Source organism: Gadus morhua, chromosome 3 (assembly GCF_902167405.1).
Source record: "Gadus morhua chromosome 3, gadMor3.0, whole genome shotgun sequence".
Taxonomy (NCBI): Eukaryota; Metazoa; Chordata; class Actinopteri; order Gadiformes; family Gadidae; genus Gadus; species Gadus morhua.
In genome coordinates, this window is record NC_044050.1 from 27,657,296 (window position 1) to 27,683,756 (window position 26,461).

The following is a 26,461-nucleotide window of genomic DNA, read 5'->3' on the forward strand; positions in this document are numbered from 1 at the left end:
TGCTGATTTTTGTCCTCACTTATTTCCCTCATCCACTCCACTAGCAACACTGTCTGTCTGTTCGTCTGGTTTTTGAGTTATTTTCTGTCCCTTTTTTATTAAAAACCGGTCCATTTCGTATTTCAGCTGGCAAGCGGAGCTAGCGGAGCTTACGTAGCCCGCCTTTAAATTTTGAGCGGTCACGTGTTGTAAACAATGCCACACGCTTGCGGGCAGCGTTGCCAGGGTTTGACAGGTTGACAATTCCCCCTTTAGGGATCATCATCGCCTTCATTATTTGGGTGAAGGGACAAGTATAATTCAGATGTTTGCGTTTTTGTAGTGCAATGTTGTACGTTTATGAAGCACATTTGAAAAAATGTATTGGCTGTGTTACCACATAGGAAGCTACCATGCGAGCCACCAATTATAGCTTGACGAGCCGCATGTGACTCGTGAGCCGCGCAATGAGTAACGCTGGTCTAGAGTCTAGACTTTGAATAATAATGATAAAAATGTCATATTCATATAGGTATTGACTTTTTTTTGGATGAATATAGGAACTAGACAATCTAGACTCTAGACTCTAGACTGTCTAGTTCATATATTCGTGCAAAAAAAAAGTCAATACCTAAATGATTCAATTATTTCAACCCAATGTTACATCGGAACCATAACAAGAAGTTCCAAGAATAACTACTTCCCTGTTGTTGTCAGTCAAACACAAGCCTTCCTGTTTGGTGGTTGACCCAACAAAGGGCCTATTCATCGGAGAGACACCTAGGTGAGGCTCTGGACATTAATCATTGCTCTGTTTGATAACGGTATCGCAGCACACCAACAGACACTACTAGTCGACTGAATATGCCTTTATTTACCATGCTGGTGCTAGGCCAGACAGATACTTTCACTGGGAGAATTTTGAAAAGGCTCCATGAACGTCATTATTTAAACACCAATTTAGAGCCAAATGAATGAATTCTGTGTATCGTGGCTTCACCTTCTCATGTTGGGGGGGGGGGGGGAGGTTGCGCAGAGGTTGCCAAAAATGCAAACATGTTATATGCAATCTAACAACTGCATATAGACTTATGGCATGTAAAAAAGTGATAGCATTGCAAAGTAAATTGAGTTTACTTAAAAAAATAAATAATTTTAAATAATCTTTCTCTGCGGACCGGTACCAAATGACCCACGGACCGGTACCGGCCCGCGGACCGGGGGTTGGGGACCGCTGGTGTAGATGGTGCCCCTGCAACATTAATGTAGCTAAGACATTCATCACGATGACTCTTCTACATCAAATCATTTGAAAAAATGCAAGTCAATATCTGTGTGCTTTATCAAAAAAGATACACACCCACATGTGGATGGAAGCATTTACATTTTAGGGGATTTTACTGACGCTTTTATCCAAAGCGACTTAGCTACGGGGGGGGGGGGGGGGGTGTAGGGATGCAAGAATGGGTAGATGAATGAATGAATAGATGGATGGATGGATGCTTGGATGGATGAATACTAGGACTATATCAACGGAGGGCACAAGTTGAAACATGGATGGATAATGGATAGATGAGTGAATGAATTGTTGGATAAAAGATGGATAGAAGAGGTTGGATGGGGAGATGATGTTGGATGCAGGGATAATGGATTGGTTGGATGTACATTGTTGGGCGTGGATTTAAGGTTTGAGTTCCATACGATGGGAGAAGGAGGGGTGACACAGTGGGTGAGGGGGCGGGATCATTCTGGTTCAACAGGTCAGAGAAGTCCCCGAACGCAAGTGATCAACGCTTAGGCACGCACTGTCAGACACACACACACACACACACACACACACACACACACACACACACACACACACACACACACACACACACACACACACACACACACACACACACACACACACACACACCAACACACACACACACACACACACCAACACACACACACACACACACACACACACACACACACACACACACACACACACACACACACACACACACACACACACACACCCACACCAACCCCCACTCCCGAACACCCCAAAAATTGTCCAAGCTTAAATAGATTTTTTTTTGGTCTAGACATACGCACTTGTGAAAATAAGCTCTATCAATAACCGTTTACCCGACATGTTTCATAATCACTCACTATACTGCAACCCCTCCTTACCAGATACACATCCATATAGATCTGGGATTGTCACAGGAGCAGAAGGCAGTTGGACTTGTATTCGTGTGTGTATGTGTATTCATAGGTTTTAATGGTTGTTTTGTGTCAAATGTCCCAGTTAGGACACTCTGTACTAACACACCTTTAGAGATTGAAGTCTTTATTCTGCTATTGAAAGTCTTTCAAAGCAGAGCTATAATTCCATTATTTTTTTTGTCTGTGCGATTACAATCACCTCTGTATCCAACAGTGCAATCAGGGCACCGGGGAATGATGCTCTGACACGTAAGAGATGTTAAATGGTGCGCATACCTGCTCTTCTGACTGGAAGAGGAGGACTCCCTGTATGGGGATCTATTTTGGCTGCTCCTTTAGAATTTTCTTGAGTCATACATGGGTGATAAGGAGAACATGAATATACTTATCTCATTTTGCATCTTCATTGATTCCAGAACCCTTGTCACTTTATGTGTGGATGTTATGACTTCAACAGGATTGGACTTGACTTTGGGCGTGACAACATTATGATGCCATTCCGAGATTTCCACATTGACTAGGTCTGTGTACTTTTCATCCTGGTTTAAATTCCACTTTCTAATTTAGTTTTTCTTTCAGTTTGTACCTTTTGTTCATGCAAAGTATAATTCTGCTGAATAAGTTAAGGTTCATGCAACTTTATTCAGTTGCAATGAGCTTTACAAACCACACTGGCGAGGGAAGTATAACGGTGAAAGAGCTTGACATTGCAAGCGGTCAGGTGAAAAGATTGATGATTAAGAAAATCAATGATTAAGAAAATCGAAATTACAATAAGATATCTTTACATCCCCACCATTACATTTGAATACCCCCCCCCCAGCCTGCCTCTTGTTATATCTTTACATCCTCATCTTTATGTTTTAATTATGGTAAGCGTTACCGCAGCGGTTCTTGTCACACGGGACTGGGTGTGCAAGTTTGCTCGTGCACAAAGGAGTGTTTGATGCAGGCGTGACAAAGTTCATGCAACAATGCAATCCGACTATCAACCACACAGATTATTATCTGATTAACCCCTTGTTAAAACTTGTTTTAAGTTGCTCCAGTTGTGTTTGTTATTAGTTTGCCTTAATTTTAGTTAAAGGGTTACAAATAAGGTGATAAGGTTACATCTGTTGGCGTGTGAACAAGTTCACATTGTCACTTTTCTATGTGTTTTGTCACAATTCATCAGTCCTTTGATCTTTTTTACTTAAACAATTTCCAACAACACGCAAACTGCCCTAACAACAATCAGGACTGTCACTTTCATTTCCGCAGCGAGTGAATCGCCAATCTACGCCCTGACAGGTAGCATTTTTTTTGGGTACTAATGTTTATTTTGAAACTCGTCTGATAGCCAGGGTTTCAGCCAATTGTGAACATCATAATCAGCCATTTATAACAGGAAGTGACAGGATGAAGCCTAATTTAAGACAGAAATTCATTGCTGCATAGACAAGTGGAAATGCTGGTTTTGGGCGTTTCAGTAAGTGTAAGCTTGACTTAGCTTGAAGCTAAATATTATTAAAGGTACAATACATAGAATTTAGTAACAACTATCAGAACTGACTTGGCAGAAATGGAATAGAATATTCATAAGCATGTTTTAATTAGTGCATAATCCATGAAAATAAGAATCTAATAATAATCCTATTTGGATATAGTCCTATCTAAATAGGGAGCGGGAGCTCGCTATTTAGATTTATACTCGGTGGTGTTTCACCACCAAGTTGCTACAGTAGCCAAGACCGGACAAAATACTTTAGAGGTCGTGTTGTAATGTGTAACCATAATGACTATCTTAGTTTTAAGCTAGGACCAACTACATGCCAGTACAAGCCACTGTAGCTTCGGCTAAGTCATGGGCAATGACAAGGTAAAAGGATCAGTTTGTTGCAACATGCAACCTCAATGTAAGATCCTAAACATTGCACCTTTAATGTTCAACTGGTCGGCATGAGGCTAAGAACATAGAGCGGGTCGGCTGGTAACCGGAGGGTTGCTAGTTCGATCCCCGGCTCCTCCTAGCTGAGTGTCAAGGTGTCCCTGAGCAAGACACCTCACCCTCACTGCTCCCGACGAGCTGGCTGTCGCCATTTCTTTCTGACTCCGCCGTCGGCGTGTGAATGTGTTCATGAATAGGTGAACGTAAGGCAGCATTGTAAAGCGCATTGAGCTCCCACTGGTTAAAAAAAGCGCTATATAAATGCAGTCCATTTAACTGTTATCATTCAGAACTTGGTCCTAGCACTGGCATCTTTAGTACTTGTCGTAAGCTGGCGGAGCAGGGCGGGGAGGTGAAGGGGTCAAGCGAATGCGGGGCCAGGCCTGATTCCCCTGAATGGTTTGGTGATCCCGGAGGTTCACGTGAGGTTTAGGTCCCGAACGCTGCTCCTCCTCCTCTGTCGCATCGTCTTGCCGAGCCCTCTGCTCCCGTCCTCCTCCACCAGGCCTTCGAACAGCGCCCCTAGGCTGTGGCGGATCCGCACGCAGAAGTTGGGGCAGCTGAAGGCGTACAGGATGGGGTTCAACACGGGGTTCAGGAACGCAAACAAGGTGGCAAAGGGCAGCCCCACCTCCACCAGCTTCACCCTCGGGGGCCAATAGTGGGCCGACACCTCGATGAGGCAGAAGATGTGGTACGGCGCCCAGCACAGTATGAACGCCGCGATCACCGACGTCACCATCTTGGTGAAGCTCTGGGACAGCAGGTTGTTCTTGGGGTGCTTCGGGCGCGTGGAGGGCGACACGGGAGGCGCAGGCGTCCGAGTAAAGAACGAAGTGGATGTTTGCCGCGTGAAGAAAGGTTTGCCGGCATCCGGAGCCTTGACGGTCACCGCCCCCTTCTCCATCAACCCTCCGGCTAGCGTGCAGCCACTTTGCTTCCTCCTCATCTGCCTCTTGCTCAGGCTGACCCAAAACAGGATGTAGCTCCCTGCGATCACCACCAGGGGCGCCAGGAACGCAAACAGCATCTTGGAGATGCCGGTGGAGGCCTGCCGCACCTCGCAGACCCTCCCCAGCGTGTCCTCGGAGGACGTGTACAAGGCGAAATTGTGGTAGCACAGCTTCCTGCCGTCGAGCTTCGTCACCACCGAGCGGAACAGGAAGTAGGGCAAGGTGTTGACCGCCGCCCACGCCCAGCCCAGGGCGCACACCTTCCAGGCGGTCGCCACCGAGCGGTGGTTCTGGCTCCACACGGGCCTGACCACCAGGAGGCAGCGGTCCAGGGAGATGGCGGCCAGCAGGAAGGCCGACACGAACATGTTGAGGAAGAAGACGGAGGTCTGGGCGGAGCAGAGGGCGCCGCCCAGCTCCCAGCTGTGGTTGGAGTGGAGGTAGTGGGTGAAGAGGGGCAGCGTCAGGGTGGCCAGGAAGTCGGACAGGGCCAGGTTCAGCACCCAGACGGAGGCCACGGTGCGCTGGCGCAGGCGGAAGCCCACCACCCACAGGACCAGGGCGTTCTCCAGGATGCCCAGGCAGGAGACGAGGCCCAGGACCGACACCACGACCCGGTTGGCGCCCGTGTTGTTGTTGAGGGAGTGCTTGCACATGGCCACCATCAGGGGGCAGAAGAGCTGCTGGCTGGGGGGCCCGAGGGCGGAGGTGGTGGCGGTGGCGTTGGACATCGGTTCAGCCCTCCCTACGGGGAAAGAAACGAGGGCTGTCATCGAGTCGGTAAACTAGACGGTAAAACCAGCGGTGAACTGCTGTTTCTTTTTGTTTTGCGTTTTAAGTATCTATCTACAAGTGTGACAGTGGAAGTGCCTATAGGCTATGTATTAAAAGTGCCTTTGTGTGTTTTGTTTGCCTCTTTTGTGTATGTTGTCTCTGTGTAACACGTTTGTGACTGTATGATGTGGAAATAAAATAAACGTATTCCAAGTGATCTGTCATCATGTCATGGGAACTTAAGATGCTAACTAACAAAATAGCTTGCCCGGGTGAAGGGGGAGGGAAACAGGAACACAAGGGGGGGAACAAAAACAGGAGAAAGCAAGGACGCGAGGAAGGGAGGACGAGAAAACAAAACGGAGGGAAACAAAACAGAACGTTTACATGATGAAACCTTCTGCTTTGTTCAGTTATTTATATTAACATTTAGGGCATTTAGCAGACGATTTTATCGAAAGTGAGTTACATAATCACATTTGTAAGATAAGAAGTTGAAACATTATATCGCTGTCGGTACGGTAAGGATGTTCATAGAACCAAGTTCCAAGCACTAACAATCACTAGGTTAACCCATTCCCCGTATACAACAAAGACAGCGAGGATAAGATGCTACACAAATAATTACTATAACTACGACATACAATAAGTGCGTACATTAAGTGACAGTAGAACATACGATAAGTAGGAGGGCTGGGAGGGAGTGGCTACAGGTGAGTCTTCAGAGACAAGTCAAGCTTAATCTTTACGGTGCTGGAACAATGGGCATAACTCAGAGGGCATGTACAGAGATACTCCTTGGGAAAATCCCAGGGAAACCTCAGTAATGAAATAGCCTATGTAAGAGGGAATACTGTAACAAGGGGAGAATATAAGGTGTTACACCACATTACATGAGTGAGTGTGTGCATGTTAGAACGTGTACATTTTAGCACTGAAGTTTACCACACACAGCTCATTTCCTCCAGAGATAATATCATCATTCATGACTGACACAGTGTGTAAGAGAGTGTGATCATACTGACTTCATGATCTTGGTATTTCAGCCGTCAATCAAATCGACACACACGGCCATCAACACCTGCTTTGCCATCACGTAGACGGATGATTTAGCATCCAAAGGCCTACAAAACCTGCTCCACAGTGAAAGGAATGGTATGTCATGCTCTGTACACGCAGTCACACGTAGAAGAACAGCCGAGGCCAACTGCTTCACATACCACTCGGTCGACGTCTTCCTTCTAGGTTATAGAAATGTGTAGCTGTCTAGCTATAGCCGCCGTGCCTTTCCTTATCAAGGGGCAGTCATGCTTTCCTATCAGTGTCCACAGCATGTCAAAGCCTGTCCCGATGACCTGGTCTCATACCTGCTCTGGAGCAGCTGTTCTGACGAGACGAGGCAAGAAGAAAAAAACCTAGACACTGTTGTGCCATCAACAGTGTCTGACTAGTGCCCGCAACAAATTGCTACATTAACGTGGTGTACGTGGCTATGTTGTTCCTGGACAATCCTTACTGACACTATGATAGAAGAGAGGGAGAATTATGTGATTGGCTAGGGCTAAAGTAGGCCTACAGCAGGGTCAAAATTGCTTCAATGGAGTTGCACATTATTGAAGAGTAAGAATAATGTTTCATTTCATTCTTTCTGCCACTAAATATGTGTGATTTATCTGCTAAAATACATTAATGCCTGCATGAGGCAAACCGAAAATGTGGAAGCGCTTTCCCAGCAATGTTGAACACAAACACCTGACCCCTTCAATGACAATGTTTCACGACAAACTAGAGCCCTCATTCTTCTGTTCCAACTAATAAACAAACATGCCTCGTCTGACTTATCAGTAGAGTAGCATAGTGAACACAATCTATTTATCTTTACCCACTTCCTGCGCTATCTTGGTCCATCTGCGACACTCTCAAAGCATAACACAGCATTCTCAAATGGAGACAATATGAGAATGTGTGCAGATACTTCAAACAAATCACTTAAAAATATCACACCAGGGTACAGACCTGTTCTACATGTTTCATATTTGAAAACAAAAGCACACAATGCATTTCATACAACATCAGCTTCTATAATTAGGCTATAGCTGCATGACTCGCGGTTCTGAGAGCCTGGCCGCCGGCGTGGCTAAGCTTCTACAAAATAAAAAAGTTGAAAAGAAGTTAAAAAATAGTTCCAAATCAGGTCTACGTCCAAATCGATGTTCGTTTCAAATTAAGACCTATCTGACAAGATTGTATGTTTGTTAATAATAATAATAATAATAATAATGATAATGATAATGATAATGATCATAATAATAATAATTAAAAAAACGCTGAAATATAAATATAACTTCAACTAAGGGCAATACTCACTCTGAATTCAGATTGCGTTCGAGGACCCGAGACACCTTCGGGAGACACCTTCAATGTACAGAGTCGGGCTCTTTATGTCCACCATGAGTTCACTGTCCGACGGCGCTCATCTCTGCGCTCCTGACGCTTGTCTCTCTCCAGAAGCATCTCTCCGCTCCTGACGCGTCCCTCTCCAGACACACACACTTCATTTTATGAGAGCGAGTGTGACCCGCCCTTTGACGCTCCTGATGTCTGGCTGATAAGTGAGCGAGTCAAGAAAGAGCGGTACCAGAATGTTGAACCACTTTAAGGGTCAGTGGATTGCTGTTTACATTGAACGGAGTCTTGGCTCAAGCTTAAAAACGAGGGCAAATCCCTATTCCGAGAATTGCATGTGTGCATGGCCGGGCATAGTTATAGGCGACTTGTCAGAACTACTTTAAAACACCCACTTGGAAAAATGTAAACATAATTGAGTTTATGACCCTCTAAAACCGCATTAAGTAGTTTGATCCTACCACTTATAGAAGCCTTATCCTGTTGAAATGCTATTTTATCCATAACGAAACAAACCTGAATGTCTAATGCAAGCAGTGAGCGTTTATATTACGGTAGATGTCACCATCTAGTGTTAAAAATAAGTACTACATGGAATTGATGACGCGAGGTAGGCTGTGCTACAAACACTTCAAGGAAGATGAATAGGTCCCTTAAAGAGGTGTGCCTTTTGCAGAGCAAATAGTTTCATTGAATAGGCCTATCAATAGCTTTTAATGCAAGGACAAACGTCTATAGTGCCTACAAACGATAACCCTGTAGCCTACTTGAACCACTGGTACAATCAGTGCCTAGATGGACTCATATTTTGTCATTTAGGCCTACTTTGGAACAGTAGACACGCTAAACCCTGTTGTGCTTGCCTGGATTGGGCTGCTCAGTTGTGGTAAATTACAAGAAAAGCTGAGAAATACATGACAAATCCCTTTCTAAATAATACACTGAATCTGGGGCAGAAGGTACTAGAGCTCGAGAAGGACTAGGTTTGAATGATCAAGGCTTTATTGTCACCGCAGAGAGTAACAACATTTTGCCTCAGTTGGTTTGCAAAAGAACTCACGAACAATCTCGGAGCTCGGAGCGCTATATCCTAATTGTGTGACCTCCCATAAGATGTCCTTGGCCAATCACAATGCTCTAAACTACGTGCCCTCAGACGTTCACGCCCACGATATCCAAGATACATTTCATATAGTAATACAAGAAGTGACGGCTGGTGGTGCTTGTGGGTGGGTGGGCTAACATTTATCAATACTTCACAGGGCCAGACGCCATGAGGTCACCTTTATATCTCTGTTCATAACTTTCATATAATGTGAATGATTTTTAAACAAGAATAAGGTGTAGAGAAATGCGTGTCTTTATTTGAAGCACAATTATAAATAAAAAGAAAAATAAGATGTTTGAAGTGCTTCACTGAGCTGAAATTGAACATTTTGAACGAAACCATTAAGCAAAATAAGACTTTTTTCGTGCTTAAAGTATTAAACAATTAAAATCTTGACTGCTCTCGCTTTGCGCAAAAATGCGGCTGTAGACGATCACTTGGTCGAGACGTCTGTCTCGCCGTGAATCGTGAAGGACATGTATTGTGGCGTTTCCGACGTCCGCAGCTGTCTTTTGCTTTAAGGTGTCGCCTATTACCGCAATGAATTGTGCACATGCCATCTCATTGCTATACGTCGGGTTGACGTTTAATCCATTTTTCTTCATGAGAATAATTTCGGATTTAAATTTGGTGAATGGCAACTCCTCTTGGGCAATGTTGTATGCAACATTAAATTTGATCATTTCCGATTCCTTAGAGAACCTTATTGTTACTGCCTGTCGCTGAAATGCAGCTGGGAGAGGGGCCACTTTTTCTACATACTTGTCATGTCATGTTGGGATATTTAGACGTATGCTTTTTTAATGTATCGATACGAAACGTTGTTGACCAGCTTACAAATGCACTATTACCGGCCATATTCTGACCGCACTCCTGACAGTAAAAGCAATGCTTTCCGTAATGCACTGCGTAATAATAAAATGTTGGATAGATGAGTCAGCATTTAATTAATTTGTGTAACAGAAACAACTATATTTCATGGATACATTTGAAGTTTATTCATTTATTTCAATAAATAAATGATGATAGAAACGTTTAAAAACACATACTACACATACGCCATGCTGCACTTGCTCTACTGGGCTGTGATTGGTCGAAGGTCACTGTAATGCAGCTACTGTGCTAGCTGGTCCAAGGTCAGCCTTTGGGCTAAACTAATTCAGCCCAAATGGGAAGCATATGAAGGGGGCGTGTCAGGGCACCTGTCAATCAAACGTCAATGGAAGCTTACGCTACTGTGCTTGGGTTAAATGAAATTAGCCCAAATGGGGGCGTGTCACGACACCTGCCAATCACAATGAAATGGCCGCCTACGCTACTGTGCTTGGGCTGAATGACTTTAGCCCAAATGGGAAGCATATGAAGGGGGCGTGTTACGATACCTGTCAATCAAAATTTAATGGAAGCTTACGCTACACCGCTAGGAAAAAACCCAAGATATATCATATATCCTGGGTTTTTCTGTCACTTTTTGGTGCTGTTGCTGCTTTAGGTTCTACCAAAATATAAAACAATCTGTTCTACGGTTTTTAATAATATTTTTTCATTTTTACTGTAGAAGGTAGGGAGGGCTTAGCCCTGTTAGCCCATTAATACCAGCCTTCCCTGAATACAAGCATTCCGTACAAAAGGTTTACATATTAAACATTAGTTGCATGAAGTTACATATTATACATTAGTTATATGAAGTGAGGTCTTTCATTAAAATCCATTAATCGCCTTGTTTATTAACCTGATCTTAAATCACCATGACTTACCACATTAAGAGATGAGCCCTGTGAAAGAAATATTAATTGAAACAGTAAAATATGCATTTGTAATAGTTAACAATGCCAATTCATTTGTCTGTGGCATATACAGTCATAATCCTAAATCTGGTAGGGTCTGATTTTAACTAGGGTATGGATCAGTTATCATAAATCTCACTTGGAGCCTGCAGAATATACATTTTAAAACCAGACGAGAAACCATGGGAGGGCGTTTCCTCTCACCGTGACGTGAACCAGTCTTTGAGGGGCCATTTATATGTAAATGAGGGGGCAAAACTTTTGTAACCCGTCAATGAGCCAGTTACATACATAGCAATGTACCATGGCGCAAAAAACGTTAACCATTGCGCCACAGACGGCAGCCTCAGTGTTTCGGTGCGCATTGTTCTGTTTGTTAATTTAGTTTTATGCAACACCCGGTACTCTTACACCAGTCAATGAGCTTTTGACATTATAGGAACAACTCCAGACGATTTATTTCCCACTTTTCTGCTCCCTTACAGTGGATTATTGGACATTCTTGTCCGCAGCGCTTGCTTAACGGTTAACGGTTACGGTAACCATGGCGCCTCGGGCGGCTCTTAACACCCGGTGCTCTTACACCAGTCCAGAGCTTTTGGTCATTAGAGGAACAACTCCAGGGGATTTATTCCCAACTTTTCTGCTCCCTTACAGTGGATTATTGGTCATTCTTGTCCACTCAGTGAAGCGCAGGAGGAGAGGGAAACGAGCTGGAGCGCTAGTGCGTCTCCGTCAGTGCGGACACCGTACGCCGTTACCTGGATTATTTCTTTCCAACAGACACTGTCTCCCCATCCACCCTGAAGCACTGCGCCGACCAGCTGTCTCCAGTGTTCACGGACATCTTCAACTCCTCGCTGGAGACCTGTCACGTGCCAGCCTGCTTCAAAGCCTCCACCATCATCCCCGTCCCCAAAAAACCAAGGACCACAGGACTCAATGACTACAGACCCGTCGCCCTGACCTCTGTGGTCATGAAGTCATTTGAGCGCCTTGTGCTGCCCCACCTGAAAGCCATAACCGTCCCACTCCTGGACCCCCTGCAGTTCGCCTACAGAGCCAACAGGTCTGTAGACGATGCAGTAAACATGGCTCTGCACTACACCCTCCAGCATCTGGACTCCCCAGGAACATATGCCAGAATCCTCTTTGTGGACTTCAGCTCTGCCTTTAATTCGATCCTCCCAGCTCTGCTTCGGGTCAGGCTCTCCCAGCTCCACGTGCCCGATTCCACCTGCAGGTGGATCACAGACTTCCTGTCTGACAGGAAGCAGCGTGTGAAGCTGGGGAAACATTTATCTGAATCCCAGACCATCAGCACCGGATCCCCCCAAGGCTGTGTTCTTTCACCTTTTACCTCCAATCACCAGTCTGTCAAGCTCCTGAAGTTCGCGGACGACACCACGCTCATCGGGCTCATCTCTCGCGGGGATGAGTCTGCCTACAGGTGGGAGATTGACCATCTGGTGACCTGGTGCAGCCAGAACAACCTGGATCTTAACGCTTTAAAAACAGTGGAGATTATTGTGGATTTAAGGACCCAGCCCCATCCACCCCCATCATCCTGTGTGGCTCCCCAGTCGACTCTGTGGAGTCCTGCCACTTCCTGGGCACCATCATCACCCATAACCTAAAATGGGAGCTCAACATCAGGTCCCTCACCAAAAACGGCCAGCAGAAGATGTTCTTCCTGCACCAGCTGAAGAAGTTCAACCTGCCAAAGATTATCTTGGTGCACTTCTACACTGCCATCATTGATTCTATCCTCACCTCATCCATCACTGTCTGGTACACTGCTGCTACGGCTAAGGACAAGAGCGAACTGCAGCGTATCATACGCTCTGCGGAGAAGGTGATTGGCTGCAACCTTCCATCCCTCCAGGACCTGCACAGCTCCAGGGCTCTGAGGCGGGCAGGCAGGATTATGGCCGACCCCTCCCATCCTGGTCACAGTCTATTTGGAACTCTCCCCTCTGGCAGGAGGCTGCGGTCCATCAGGACCAAAACCTCCCGCCACTTGAAGAGTTTCTTCCCCTCTTCAGTTGGGTTCCTTAACAGGTCCCAGGACCGCCACCCCCACTGACTGACACTGACTCTGGCACTCATACCCATCGCCAATTTGTAAAAAATTTTACATTTTTAAAGGCCCACTATGCAACTTTTTTAGCCAAAATTACATTAATTATGCAGGTTGAGAGTTATTCTGATGGTTCTGCAACCATTTCTGGGTCGTTTGGTGGGTGTGTCATTGCCCCATGTCACCTCTCCAAGGAAAAAGCGCATATGCAACATGCTCTGTTCGGACCGACACAATCCGGATGTGACGCAGCGGAAGTATCCGATCGCGCCTCGTAAATGTAGTCAGATTGTAGTTTCGAAAATGCTTTACGGCACAGACACACACCCAAACATGGCACCGGCTACATATAAACAGCCAGTTGCGAGGCAATTGTTGCATTCATCATGGATCAATCGACTGATAAGGGACCCAAGAGGCGACTGTCGGTGGAACAAAAGAAGAATAAAAAGAAGTTGGACCAGAAAAGAGACCAGACACGAGTGAAAGGGGAACTATGCAACCTTTTTGGCTTGATTTACCTTAATATAACCGGCTAAGAGTCATTGCGATGGTTCTATTATACATTTTTGTTCGATTGTTCGTTGTTTCGACTCCCCCTTGCGCATCTTGGCGGAGAAGGGGAATAGGTTTCTGCCGGCGACCCGCCGCCCACTCTCGCGGGAGTCTCGGGTCTCGCGAAGTAACGAATTGCTTTACGGCACAGACCACCAAACACGGAACCGGCTCGATCTAAACATATAAACACAAGTAACTAAGGGATTGTAACATTCATCATAGATCAACCGACTAAAAAGAGACAGAGAAACCCAATGTCGGAGGAACAGAAGAAGAGAAAAGGGAGACTGACCGACAGAGAGGCCAGACACGAGTAAACATTGGGCAAGCTTTTCAGGAATAGTGTGAACTGAAAGAAAAAGACTGCAAATCAGACGCCGACTTGGCCGTGTTGCTTTTGAAATTGAAAGTACCCTTTGGTGAACTTTGTCTTCGTGGTATTCTTGATGTTGATAGTCTCCGTACAAATGTGTTTGCTCAACCATTTTGTTGTGAGCCCTGTAAAAAAGTGTTTTCTCGACCGTTTTGTTGTGAGCCCTGTATGTTTCCTTTCCTTTGTTTCCACGGGTGTTTTGCTGTTCGTCTGTCTCGTCCCCCAGATACAGGCTGAATCCCTGAGTCCAGGTTCTTGTTCATTTAGATTATTATGTTGGCCAACACTCTTACACTGATTGTTCTGTTCAACCTAAAATAAAACAATTATAATCTAGGATATAAATTCTCCCAGTCAACTATAAAAAATGATGGATTTATGTTTATTGCAATGCAAATACACAGTTTAAAAAATGTATAACCTTGTCTACACTTCATGATCATCTACTTCGGACATGGTTCCACGTATTCGCCGGCTTCTTTGAAAACAAATGCACTTGGCTAGCGTAGAAGTGCATGGGGAAGGGTCGTCAACGAGTTGTTACGACAGTGTTGTAAAATATCTACTACGAAGCTGTAGGGGGCGCTGTGTAGAGAAAAGTGCGTGCCAAACCAAGAAAACAGCGAAGAAATGCCCGATCTTGCATGGTGGGCCTTCAAGTATCTTTTACTTTAGTTTTTATTTTATTCTATTTTATCCTATTTTTAATTGATCACTTATGTCCCTGCTTGTTTATATTGGGTTATATATATATATCACTGTTTGTTCATTGTTATGTCTTAATGTATGCATCTTATTCACCAAGCCAAATTCCCCTCGACGTTCATGTGACGCTGAGTCACGTCACGTTGGCGCAGGCCCATTCAAAAGAAAAGGCCAAAAAAACGTAGGCATGTCACATGTTTAAAGCCGTTATTGTATTTAATTAATTAAATATTAAAATATGTATTATATATATATAAATATACAATCAGGCGCGTCGTTAGCAATTGAAAACATCCGGGGCTTTAGCCCGGGGGGAGCACCGTCCTGACTCCTGCTGCTACGGTATCTTAATTAATTAAATAATTAATTAATTAATTAATTAATGTACCGATTAATTAATTAAGGGCGCCCCCAACACATAGGTCGCCTATGCCGAGCGCCAGGGCAAAAATAAGACATTAGAATAGCTATAGATATAGCCTGCGTGCACCTACCCGATGTCAAGAAGCCATCGCTGCTCCGACGGACCTTTCTCCCCCAGCCAGGAAACGGCAAGTAAGTAGTGGTCTGCTTTTATGTTTCATTTTTAAGTTATTACTTATTGTCAGTGTAGGTTTAATGTTACAGATAAAAACATGCTTTATATTTAGTCAGCATTTCAGAGTTCTAATGTTTTCCCGGAATATGCATTCCTAAACTGTTCACGTCAAGTTCTCTTTAAGATCGCATGAGATGATATGTGCTATCGCGCGACCTGTAACCAGGAAGTAAACACTCGCTTGCATGAAATGATATGCGCTATCGCGCGACGTGTAACCAGGATGTAGCTTTAAATAATGAAAAAATAATCTTCCCAGACTGTTTCTGTTACTTGCTTATGCTGTATACACGTTGTTTAAGAAGCTTATCTCCATATAAATCTGAGCTGTACATGAATCTGTTAATGAAGTCTCATTTCGACTCCTTCCTCCACTTCACTATTCATGTTCTGTTGCTTGCAGTTAACTACAGCCGCCCTTCCTGGGTAACGCCACCACCAATCCCTGGTCATCCATTGAAGCCATCTCTCTCACTCTGCACAGTCACACTGTTGCCGCTTCATTCTCATTGTCTCATAATCTCATTATTATGGCTGCTGTGGATGCTTTAAAAAATAAACATTTTTCTCTTAGGTAAAATCAAACCAGTGGGATGTGGGATTGAAAACCTCCAAAGCAATGTATTAAAAATTGAAAGACAGTCCTATGTGAAGTTTCTTTTTTGGGGAATTTCAAAATGAGGTACCAGAATGGATTGTCAACCCACTGTTTCTCAACCCTCTCCGATATTACTATGAGCAGTAGTATTGCATGCATACAGTAGCCTACTCACATCAGCGCCACAGTAAGCCTATAGAGGCTGCAACCATTTGCTTCTCAAAAGATTGTAGTGTTTAAGAATGAACAACCACTAGAGAGACAAGACAAGACTAATTTTGATTGACAAGTTGGCTAGATTTATATATGTAGGCCTATTTATATTATTTTTTTATTTATAAGAATGAAAGAAATTGTGTAATGAAAGAATAAAACGATGCATTTTTGTTTGAATAACATCTTGCTCCCGCAGCCAGTGCCAGCGCCGGCATTGCAAGGGGAGGGATATTACGTGCATTTGCAGGAGGCGGGATAAGTGCGGCCGCTGTCACTCAGGTTTGTTTTGGTTTGACGCAGACAGCATGGAGGCAGAACGGACCGCAGAAGTCAACGCGATCGTCTTCAATGTTGCTGCAACGATGCAGCATATATTCAGAAGAGCAGCCAGTACTTACGTGTATGAAAGCAGCTATATATATGTATATATATACAATTTTTTTATTTTTTTTTTACGGCTGAGATCCGGGGCTGATCCCAAAAGATCCGGGGCTATAGCCCCGAATGCCCAGGTCTAACGACGCGCCTGCATACAATTATTTAGTTATAACACTATTAGTAGACCATAGCTTTTATTCAAATATCGTTATCACAAGATCTGTATCATGACCATTGAACAACCCGAATGAAATTCATATTGACGGTATGGCACTATATCCCTAATCTCGCACACCCATCTTGAAATTAATAGACCATTCTCATTACTTCGAGGAAGTCTGGTGGTCTCCGTAGACTATATAATAAATAAATATCCTAAAAACGATCCAATAGGAAAGATGCTCACAGCATCTTAGAGCCGTAGTCGGGTTAATAGGCCTACAGGACCGAATGGGCTGCTGGAGCTCTGAACGTCAAACATCGCCGGGGTGGCATAACATTGTAGTGAATTGAACCCCCTCCCCATCTGCAGACAACGCTGAAGGGTACCTTTCCTGTCAGCGACCGACACTAAAGTGCCCTAGCCAACAGTCGGTATACGTTCTAGGAGTGAGACTGTGTTGTCAATACACACCGAATACACACTCAGGAGGAGGAATGACCTCTCGCACATGATAACTTCATGGATTATTTCAAATAACCCTGCCTCGTTAAATGTGTCCGTGCACATCTCTCAGAGTTATAGCCTACTAGCCACCAGACAGTGATGAAAAAAAAGAAAAGAGTCACGTTGACTACAAAGAAACGTATTAATTACAAGTCTAAACTGTTGGAAATACAACGATATGTGGGCGATATAGAGCGTGCACTGCACCGCCCTTCTGAAGTAGAAAAAAATCTCCAGATTGAAATGCACTGGTTTAATATTGAATTAATTTAATATTAAGATATATATTATGTACTGTATATATAAATATACAATTATTTAGTTAGCCTATAATATTTAGACCATGAAGCTTTTATTTAATTATCGTTATAACAAGATCTGCAGCCTAACTGACCGTTGAAAATCCACTTCCACCAATGTCTAAGTGTGGTTCAGGTATACCAGACAATATTAAAATATTCATAATATAAAAACAATGTAAAAAGTAAGGTTATCGGCCGAATTCGGTTAAAGTTCTGCCTCTGCTGGCCCACAACTAGATCGTCGCATTTCCTCATTACAACCTTTCATTTAATTATATTAAAATTATTATGACCATGGAGCCTTTATTTTCTTGCCGTTACCATAACATCCTTTCTCGTTATATCGATGTGAATTCTCGAAACGCAGTGGAAAAGAGAGAGAGGGAGCCATAGAGAGGGACACTGATGCACTGCGGAGCCAAGTAACTGATGGGCTTGATAGGGCCTCCTATATAATGAATATTTCTATATATAGGGTTAACATCAGAGAAACGCTTCCATTCAGAATGTATTGGTTTACATTTCGTTCTGTGGAGCACGGTTATTTGTATTTATTTATTTATTTTCAGTTTTTGAGGAGGTCTGCTTCAAAAATGCAAAAATGGAAATATTGACATGTACTGTGTATAACTAGAGGGTGACCTGTCTGTGCACACCCCTTCTGAAGCCTCTCTCTCTCTCGTTTCGTTTTGTGGAGCACTTTAATTGTCTGAGAAATGCGCGTTCTGTCGAGCACGCTCGTTTCAGTTTTTGAGGAGGTCTGCTTAAAAAATCGGAAATATTGACATATATATAACTAGAGGGTGCACTGTACTATCTGCGCACACTTTCTCTTTCTCTTGTCTGAAAAACGCTCCCATTCAGAATGCATTGGTTTACATTTCGTTCTGTGTAGCACGAAAAAAGTCAGACAATCGTGCTCTGGGAAACTAATCAATAGATTAACGTTTGTGCGCACGTGCACAAAATCGCGTGATACCGGGTTGGACCTCCACCTTATTAAGTACCAATCACATTGATCTGTGTACATACAAAAATGATAAACCACACTGGTTAATATTCTATGTTGGGAACACAACACCTATAATCAGTTAATACTTTGATGGATTCATTACTTTGTCTACAACCGTTTTTGGACAAATATGTTAGCAAAGAAAGAAAGACCACACAAAGAATAAGGATCTACCTTGCTTGAGACAGTATATTGATCGAAAATTATCACTGCTACACATTTAAACAATAACATATCGATCACACGCACACTGCAAGCGCTCACGCAGACAAACAACTTCTCCTGAACACCACACTGCATATCAAATGTTACTGCAACTTTTAACTTCCGCATTCTAGAGCGAGTGCGTTCAGAAATCCTGAGAACTGCCCTTCAAATATATAGACTTTATGAACATACTACAAGCCCTCATCTCAACACAATAATATAACAGAGAGAAGGATAAATGAGGAAATATGGCAGAAATAATGCAAAATCTTAAGCTAATATCTGTTCACCTTCCAGTAAAGTTAACATTACATTTCTGATAATCAAGCACGCATTTTTCCATTACCTCACAAGCATCATTGGGTGTGTTTGGTTTTCACTTTATACTGGTTTGTGAAGGCACTATTAGCATACAGATCTTCTTGGAGTTCCTTAGTAGTAGAAGACTTCCCCTTCACTGCCGGAGGATCTCTCTCTCTCTGCCTCGACTCAATGTCCTCTTTGTAGTTCACATACAGAGGTGAAACCTTGAGTGGCAAACCGGGAGAAGAAGAAGATTACATCCATTAATTTCTCAAAAACAGAGCAACATAAACTAATACACTTTGTCACATGATGAACCATATCCAAGAGTTTATTCTCAATCACAATTTGTTGCTATATAACCTTTACAAATTGGTGGACGAACCAATTTAAAGTAAAGCTTAGGTTACTTACACCTGGACCCTATTTTATTTTATTAACCCAACTTTTAGATAATACTAAGCTAAACTTGCTGTAGTCCAACACAACAAACTCTCCTCGAACCAGCCCTCACCTCACATTTCCAACATTCTTTCCTGCAAAAAACTGAAATATCTGAGGGAGTTGGAGACTTCTCCTTGAGCGTGACAGGGCACTATTACCCCAAATAATTAGATTTGAATGCATAATTTCAGCCCGTTTTTAAGAGTAATTATAACAGACACAGAGATACAAATGTTTGAGCATTGATTCATATTTGCCCTGCTCCTCACCCAGCCATTACACTGAATGGATGTCAGTGGCTTTTGGACCCACGGTCCGAGTCGCTTCAAGCGGAATGTATTTATTTTGCAAAATATCTGAATCGTCTCCTGTTTTTGGTCTTATAATACTTGTTTCATTTAGATCTTTCTACCCTGATGATGCCATATCTCTTTACAGTTTGAACAACTGTGACAGAGCAAACTTCTGGTGACTTCATCGGCAGTGCTAACCCTAACGGCAAAATAATTAATTTGTTAAATCAAATAAACAGACTAAATGCACAGTTTGGACCTTGGACCGTAGTACAGAGTAGACAGACACATATACCTGCATTGGCCTTCACCTTGTGGTTATGGTTCAACTTTAAAGTGCTACCTCGTACTACTTCTACCACTGCATTGGATGATCATTTTATAATAATAATAAAAACCTCTGGAGTATCTTCATCCACACGTTTCTTCCTCTCAGTGGTTCCTGTTGAACAGGTTGAAAACATTAGTAATGCAACTGGCAGCGTGTGCTGGAATTTGATTCATATTGTGTGTGTGTGTGTGTGTGTGTGTGTGTGTGTGTGTGTGTGTGTGTGTGTGTGTGTGTGTGTGTGTGTGTGTCTTACTTGATGGTTTCCTGTTTCTACACTTTATGAAAATCAGCAGGCACAGAGCAACCACGACAACGATTCCGACGAGCAAACATGGTAGAAAAACTGAACAGAAAAGGAAGAAGAAATTATGAAAACTCTTTGTTCTGTTGATATTATATATTTTAATTTGAAGACAAAAATAGACTCACTACTAGTGGTTGCTATGGCCTTTCCATCGAGTTGTGTCCCATTTGAGAGTGGGAAGTTGGTAGATGCATTCTGGTTTGTGGTAAAGACGTCTGGAGTAACAGTAGGAGCTGGTTTTGCGACGGTAGGCCTACTAGTTGTAGTGATCACCACTAGAAACATGCCAGCAAACAATGGATGAGTTCAAACATTTAGGCAGTCTGGAAATCTAAGTTATCAACTATCTAAACAAAATATTTTGGCTTCTTAGAGACCAATTGTTCAACTCACCATCTGTAACAGTAAGGTCAAACGTTTTATGTGAATCAATGCCAGACTCCTTCACTCCACAAACATATGTTCCACTGTCCTCCATCTGGAGATTGGTGAAGGTGACAGTTAACTGACTTCCTGTGTTGTTCAGGTGTATCCTGTCCTTTTTGGCCGTTTGCTGAGACCGGGCCTGAATGAGGATGTTTTTACACGGATCACGACACAGGTACTTGTCATTAGACTGTATATCAGTCCAGAGCCAAACCTTCCAACCCGAGCACTGGATTGTAATGCTGTTTCCAACTTGGCCTTTGTGACTCTCCATCCTCAAACGGAAGCTACACATAGAGTTCAACACAGAAAGAAAAAGCACACTGTAATGAATTGTAATCTATATTGTGGGCTACAGGCTATTGCATTTCTTTCTATCTTTTTTACACCAGACTAAAATTTGCTGAAATTACGCCAGAACTAGAGAAAGAGCTACGACACTCCCATTGACCATAAGAGTAAGACTGCAGTACCATGCCTGAGCACCAGGGAGTGTAAACAAATGGTGCTAAATAACACAGTCATAGAGTACAAGACATGACGAGCACCTGGCAGGACAGGTCATTCTCCCGGATGCTTCAGGTTAAGGGTTTAAAAACAACAGGAGTTTAGGAGAATGGGAATTGCTTCAGAGAAAGAGGAAAGCAGAAACGTTAGTATCCCTTGAATCTTAACTGTCCAATCATCGTTAGCGGTTGACTCGAATAATTTTGAGTCAGTACGGTATTTGCAAGGGTGGGTTTTAAAAAAATCTGTCTTGTGCATAAATAATGTAGCGACCCTAAAAGACGACCAAAGGAATGCATGGAACATTTACCATCTTGTGCACTTGTGGTTGGTGGAGCAGCGGGGGGGAGGTTATGTTTTGTTCCCTGAATGTAAACCTCCATGGAGGTAGTTACTTTGAGATACCATTCTATGACACTGGTTCTGAATGTGTACAGTTTGGTGGTTTAATAAACCGTGTATTCAACATTGGCTTCCGTATGGTATGTGAGACCTGAGCAATATTAATTCAAACAGGTTGTATAGGCTGCAGTGGGCCAGATTGGGAAGCAGGAAAGAGAGCAGAAAATAGAAGTTGATCTGCCTGAAAGTCCAACCCCATGTTCTAATTGGCGTAGGAGTATGCTATGATCAATTGTATCAAAGGCTGCACTGAGGTCCAGTAATTCAAGCACTGAAGTTTTACCAGAGTCTGAGTTGAGACGTATGTCATTCAGGACCTTTATAAGAGCTGTTTCAGTACTATGATTGGCCCGGAAGCCTGACTGAAACGGAGCAAGGCAGCAATTTGCTGATAAAAAATCGTTTAGCTGATTAAAAAACACTTTCTCAATAAGTTTCCCAATAAAGTGCAAGTTGGATAAAGGTCGGTAGTTATTTAATACTGATGGGTCTAGGCTTTTCTTTTTGAGCAGCCATTTTCAGGGATTCAGGGAAAATTCCTGACTGAAGTGACAAGTTCACAATTTGGAGTACACTGTCCGGTAGTAGATGAAAAATATTTTTAAAAAAGTTTGTAGGGATTGTGTCTAGACTGCAGGTGAAGGAGTTGAGGCTTTTTAAGTTTTTTTTCTAGTGTATTAATGTCTATCAGACTGAACTCTGACATGAGGGGATTGTTATCCCTTAGGATGGCTAGTTCTTGACAATGAGCAGACTGTAATTGAGAACCAATGTTTGATCTGATGTTCTCAAATTTGCTTTTAAAAAATGAGGCAAATTCATCACATGACTTGCTTGAGAGCCGTTCTGAGGACAGTTTGGAGGGAGGATCTGTTAGCTTCCAACCATCAGGAATAATGTACGGGTATTATTTATGTTGTTTATTAGATCTGAGAAATAAGATTGCCTAGCCCTACATACCTCAAAATTGTATTTGCGGAGATTCTCTTTACGGATCTGTAGGTTAACTCTTCCATTTTCTTTCACTTTTCCTACACTCTCTTCTCATGAGTTTAACGGTTGGACTATTTAACCATGGGGCTTTCTGTTTGCTGGTAATTTACTTAAGTTTAAGAGGGGCAACATCATTCATGATGGATTCCATTTTTGTATTAAAAAGTTCCAATAGATCATTCACAGAATCACCAGAGGTAGGAAAATCTGAAGTTTGTATGAAAGCTTGTTCAAAGAGAGCTGCTGTGTTTTCATTTATGATCCTCCTTCGAGTCATTATGCAGCTACTCTGAATACAGGGGGACATAGATGTATCAGAAAATAAACAGAAATGGTCAGATAGACTAAATCTTTGATTGTCACTGAGACACTGAGACCCTTTGTGATGATAAGGTCAAGAGTGTGACCATGGGAGTGTGTGGGGCCTTGAACATGCTGGGTAAGAATGAAAGTGTCCAATAGAGCAAGGAAATCTTTGGTGTATACGTTGTCGGATTTTTCCATATGCAAATTGAAATCTCCTGAGATGATTAGACAGTCAAATTCAACACATATGATTGACAGGAGATCACTAAATTCAACTCTTTCAGACTGTTTGGGGGCTCTATAGATTGTCACCGTAAGAATCCGAGGGGAACCCTTAATTAGGACACACATATACTCAAATGATGAACATTTACCATGACATAACTGTTTACATTGAAACAAAGTTTTGAATATTGTGGCTAAACCTCCCCCCTTTTTTGATTCTCTAAAAGTCGACACAAAATCATAGTTAGGAGGAGCGGACTCAATGAGGGTGACAGCACTATTTGCTTAATTTAACCATGTTTCAGTTAATAGCAGGAAATCAAGGTCGTGTGTGGAGATGAAATCATTTATCAGAAATGACTTATTTGCAAGTGATCTAACATTCAAGAGAGCTAGCTTCACAGTGCGAGCCGGGGCCGACTCTTGTGAGTTATTTTGCAGCTGAAGTGATGTGGAGAGCAGGTTTGAGAGATTCACTTTGCGAGCTGTGCGCATCATAGTCCTTCATCAGGTAAAAAAGAAGTGTAAAAACATATAAACTGGTAAGCTTTTCCCACCATCGTATTGGGATACATTTAAATAAGCCCTTTTTTTAAGCCAATCGTGAAAAGGCCGACAGTCGGCAGACAGGATCTGGCCATGAAATTGTCTTGACCCCGGTGGAGGAGCTGTTGATAGACACAGGCCGTTTCTCAATTCGCGACAAATGTGCGTGCTCGTGTGCTTGTGGACTAGTGAAACGTCATCAGTCGTTGCCCGAGCACTGTTCCAATTCGAAGTACGCATCAAGCGAGTACTGTCCTAAAACCCGGAAGTGTTCTTGATGCGTGCTCGATCTCGCCGTTTCATCGAGCATGCATCAGAGGTGGCTCGTGTGTACTTGCAACCGCTATAAATCCCAGGATGCATTTCGCACTCGCAGCAGTGACGTCATCGAGTCCGCTGCTGTTCCAATTGCAGGTACATACTCGCGTGCTCGCAAGTCTGTGCTTGAAGTACGGACTTGCCAAGTACGTACTTGCAAGTCATCGAGTGCGTAGTACGCGTGCTAGGAATTGAGAAACGGCCATAAATTCAGGGCGCCCTGGCATGGAGGGGGTAACTGGAGGTAGGCCTACCTCCTCAGAGAGTCAGGGGCCATGTGAGGGTACTGGTTGAATGTAGGTTTTTGTGTTTTTCTTGTATTTTAGATATTGTTTGCCCTCGAAGTAACACATGCAAACCGTGTGCGTGCCACAGCGCATTAGTTCCAAATGTTGTTGTTTTTTTGTAACTGGGTAAAAAACCTAAATGTGACAATTCATCAACTTCACAAATCAAGATGGATTAGTGCTTGTAATGAAGCCGCTGGCTACGATCGAACATTCTCCAGTGGATGCAAGTCCGTTAGGATTATTTAACACTTTCTGTTCCAAGCGCCTCTCAGCATAGTACTCAGCCAATATTGCTCTTTGTATGATAGGAGGCCGATGAAAACCTTGGTCCGGACGTGGATGGGTCATCTGAAAGGACTGAGATGTGCTCAGCATCTCCAACATTATAGATAAAACTACCATTTGCAAAAAACGGAGGGCTACGCAAATAGTACGGAGTGAACTGAGGCCAGGTCCTCGATTGGTAGTTTTGGCTATGTAAGGCTGGAGAAGGCTCTTTAAATATATTAAAGATTTGCGTGAGAATCTATATCTCTCCAGCAAAAAGTCATCCGATATGCCAAGATGCACGTATAATTTGCGCTCCGATATCAGCAGTTCTCTCATCAAAAGGGCATGCCATTGTGAACATATGAAATCTGCGGTGTACGCGGGTTTAAATACCCAAAACCGGGTTATCTTCCAAACTTAACCTGCGCAAAACCTGGTCCGACCAGGTTTCATTCAGAGCATATGTTTCTAGAGTAACTAACATGCCGTGTTCATTTTGGAACAGAAAACCTAGGGTTGCCGCAAACCCTGGGCTAACTTACCCGGTTATGTGATAAAACCGGCATTGTGGAATACCCCACAGTATTGTATGCATTATCGTTATCGACTTGTGTTCCTAATATGCATCCCGGTATCACGCATTTCGTGCTCTTGAGCACAAACGTTAATCTATTGAATCGTGTCCCAGAGCACGATTGTATGACTTTTTTCGTGCTACACAGAACGAAATGTAAACCAATCCATTCTGAATGGGAGCGTTTCTCCGATGTTTTTGTGCTACACAGAACTAAATGTAAACCAATGCACTTTTGAATGGGAGCGTTTTTCCGACGAGAGAGAGAGAGAGAGAGAGAGTGTGCGCAGAAAGTACAATGCACCCTTTAGTTATATCTACGTCAATATTTCCGATTTTTTAAGCAGACCTCCTCCAAAACGGAAACAAACGTCCTCCACAGAACGCGCGTTTATCAGACAATTAACGTGCTCCACAAAACGAAAGCAGAGAGAGGGAGAGAGAGAGGCTTCAGAAGATTTGTGCCCAGATAGTGCAGTGCACCCTCTAGTTATATGTCAATATTTCCGATTTTTTAAGCAGACCTCCTGATAAACTGAAACGAACTTGCTCCACAGAACAAGCGTTTCACAGACAATTGACGTGCTCCACAAAACAAAACGAGAGAGAGAAAGAGAGAGAGATGGAGAGAGACAGAGAGAGAGAGAGAGAGAGAGAGAGGCTTCAGAAGGGGTGTGCGCAGATGGTACAGTGCACCCTCTAGTTATATACATGTCAATAGGTTTTTGTATTTTTTAAGCAGACCTCCTCAAAAACTGAAAATAAATACATAAATAAAAACAACCGGGCTCCACAGAACGAAATGTAAACCAATGCATTCTGAACGGGAGCGTTTCTCAGATGTTTTCGTGCTGAACAGAACTAAATGTAAACCAATGCATTTTAAATGGGATGAGCATGAGCATGAAATCGCGATATACCGGGTTGTGATATGCATGTGTCATGTGTATTTTATTTTTTGCATGTGTATTTTGCGTTACGTGTTTAGTTTTCATGTGTTTAAACAGATGGACGCACACACGCGCGCCCTCATTCATTAGTTATTTTACACATACACACACGTGCGCCCGCATTCATTAAT

General features: G+C 43.1%; 2 protein-coding genes across 4 annotated transcripts in view; one reads left to right on the forward strand and one right to left on the reverse strand.

Moving 5' to 3' along the window:
• Positions 1-26,461, forward strand: part of LOC115540515 (von Willebrand factor A domain-containing protein 7) — a 126,980-nt gene that overhangs the window by 80,839 nt on the left and 19,680 nt on the right. The window lies entirely within an intron of this gene.
• LOC115540537 (prostaglandin D2 receptor 2) lies at positions 836-8,528 on the reverse strand. Of its 2 annotated transcripts, none has more exons than XM_030351940.1 (2): positions 8,221-8,528; positions 836-5,824 (listed from the first exon to the last, which is right to left on the reverse strand). In XM_030351940.1, the coding sequence occupies exon 2, from the start codon at positions 5,808-5,810 to the stop codon at positions 4,545-4,547; it is 1,266 nt and encodes a 421-aa protein (XP_030207800.1). In that variant the 5' UTR covers positions 5,811-5,824; positions 8,221-8,528; the 3' UTR covers positions 836-4,544. The 2 variants fall into 2 exon arrangements, with proteins under 2 accessions (XP_030207800.1, XP_030207801.1); XM_030351941.1 differs by lacking the exon at positions 8,221-8,528 and adding an exon at positions 6,879-7,912.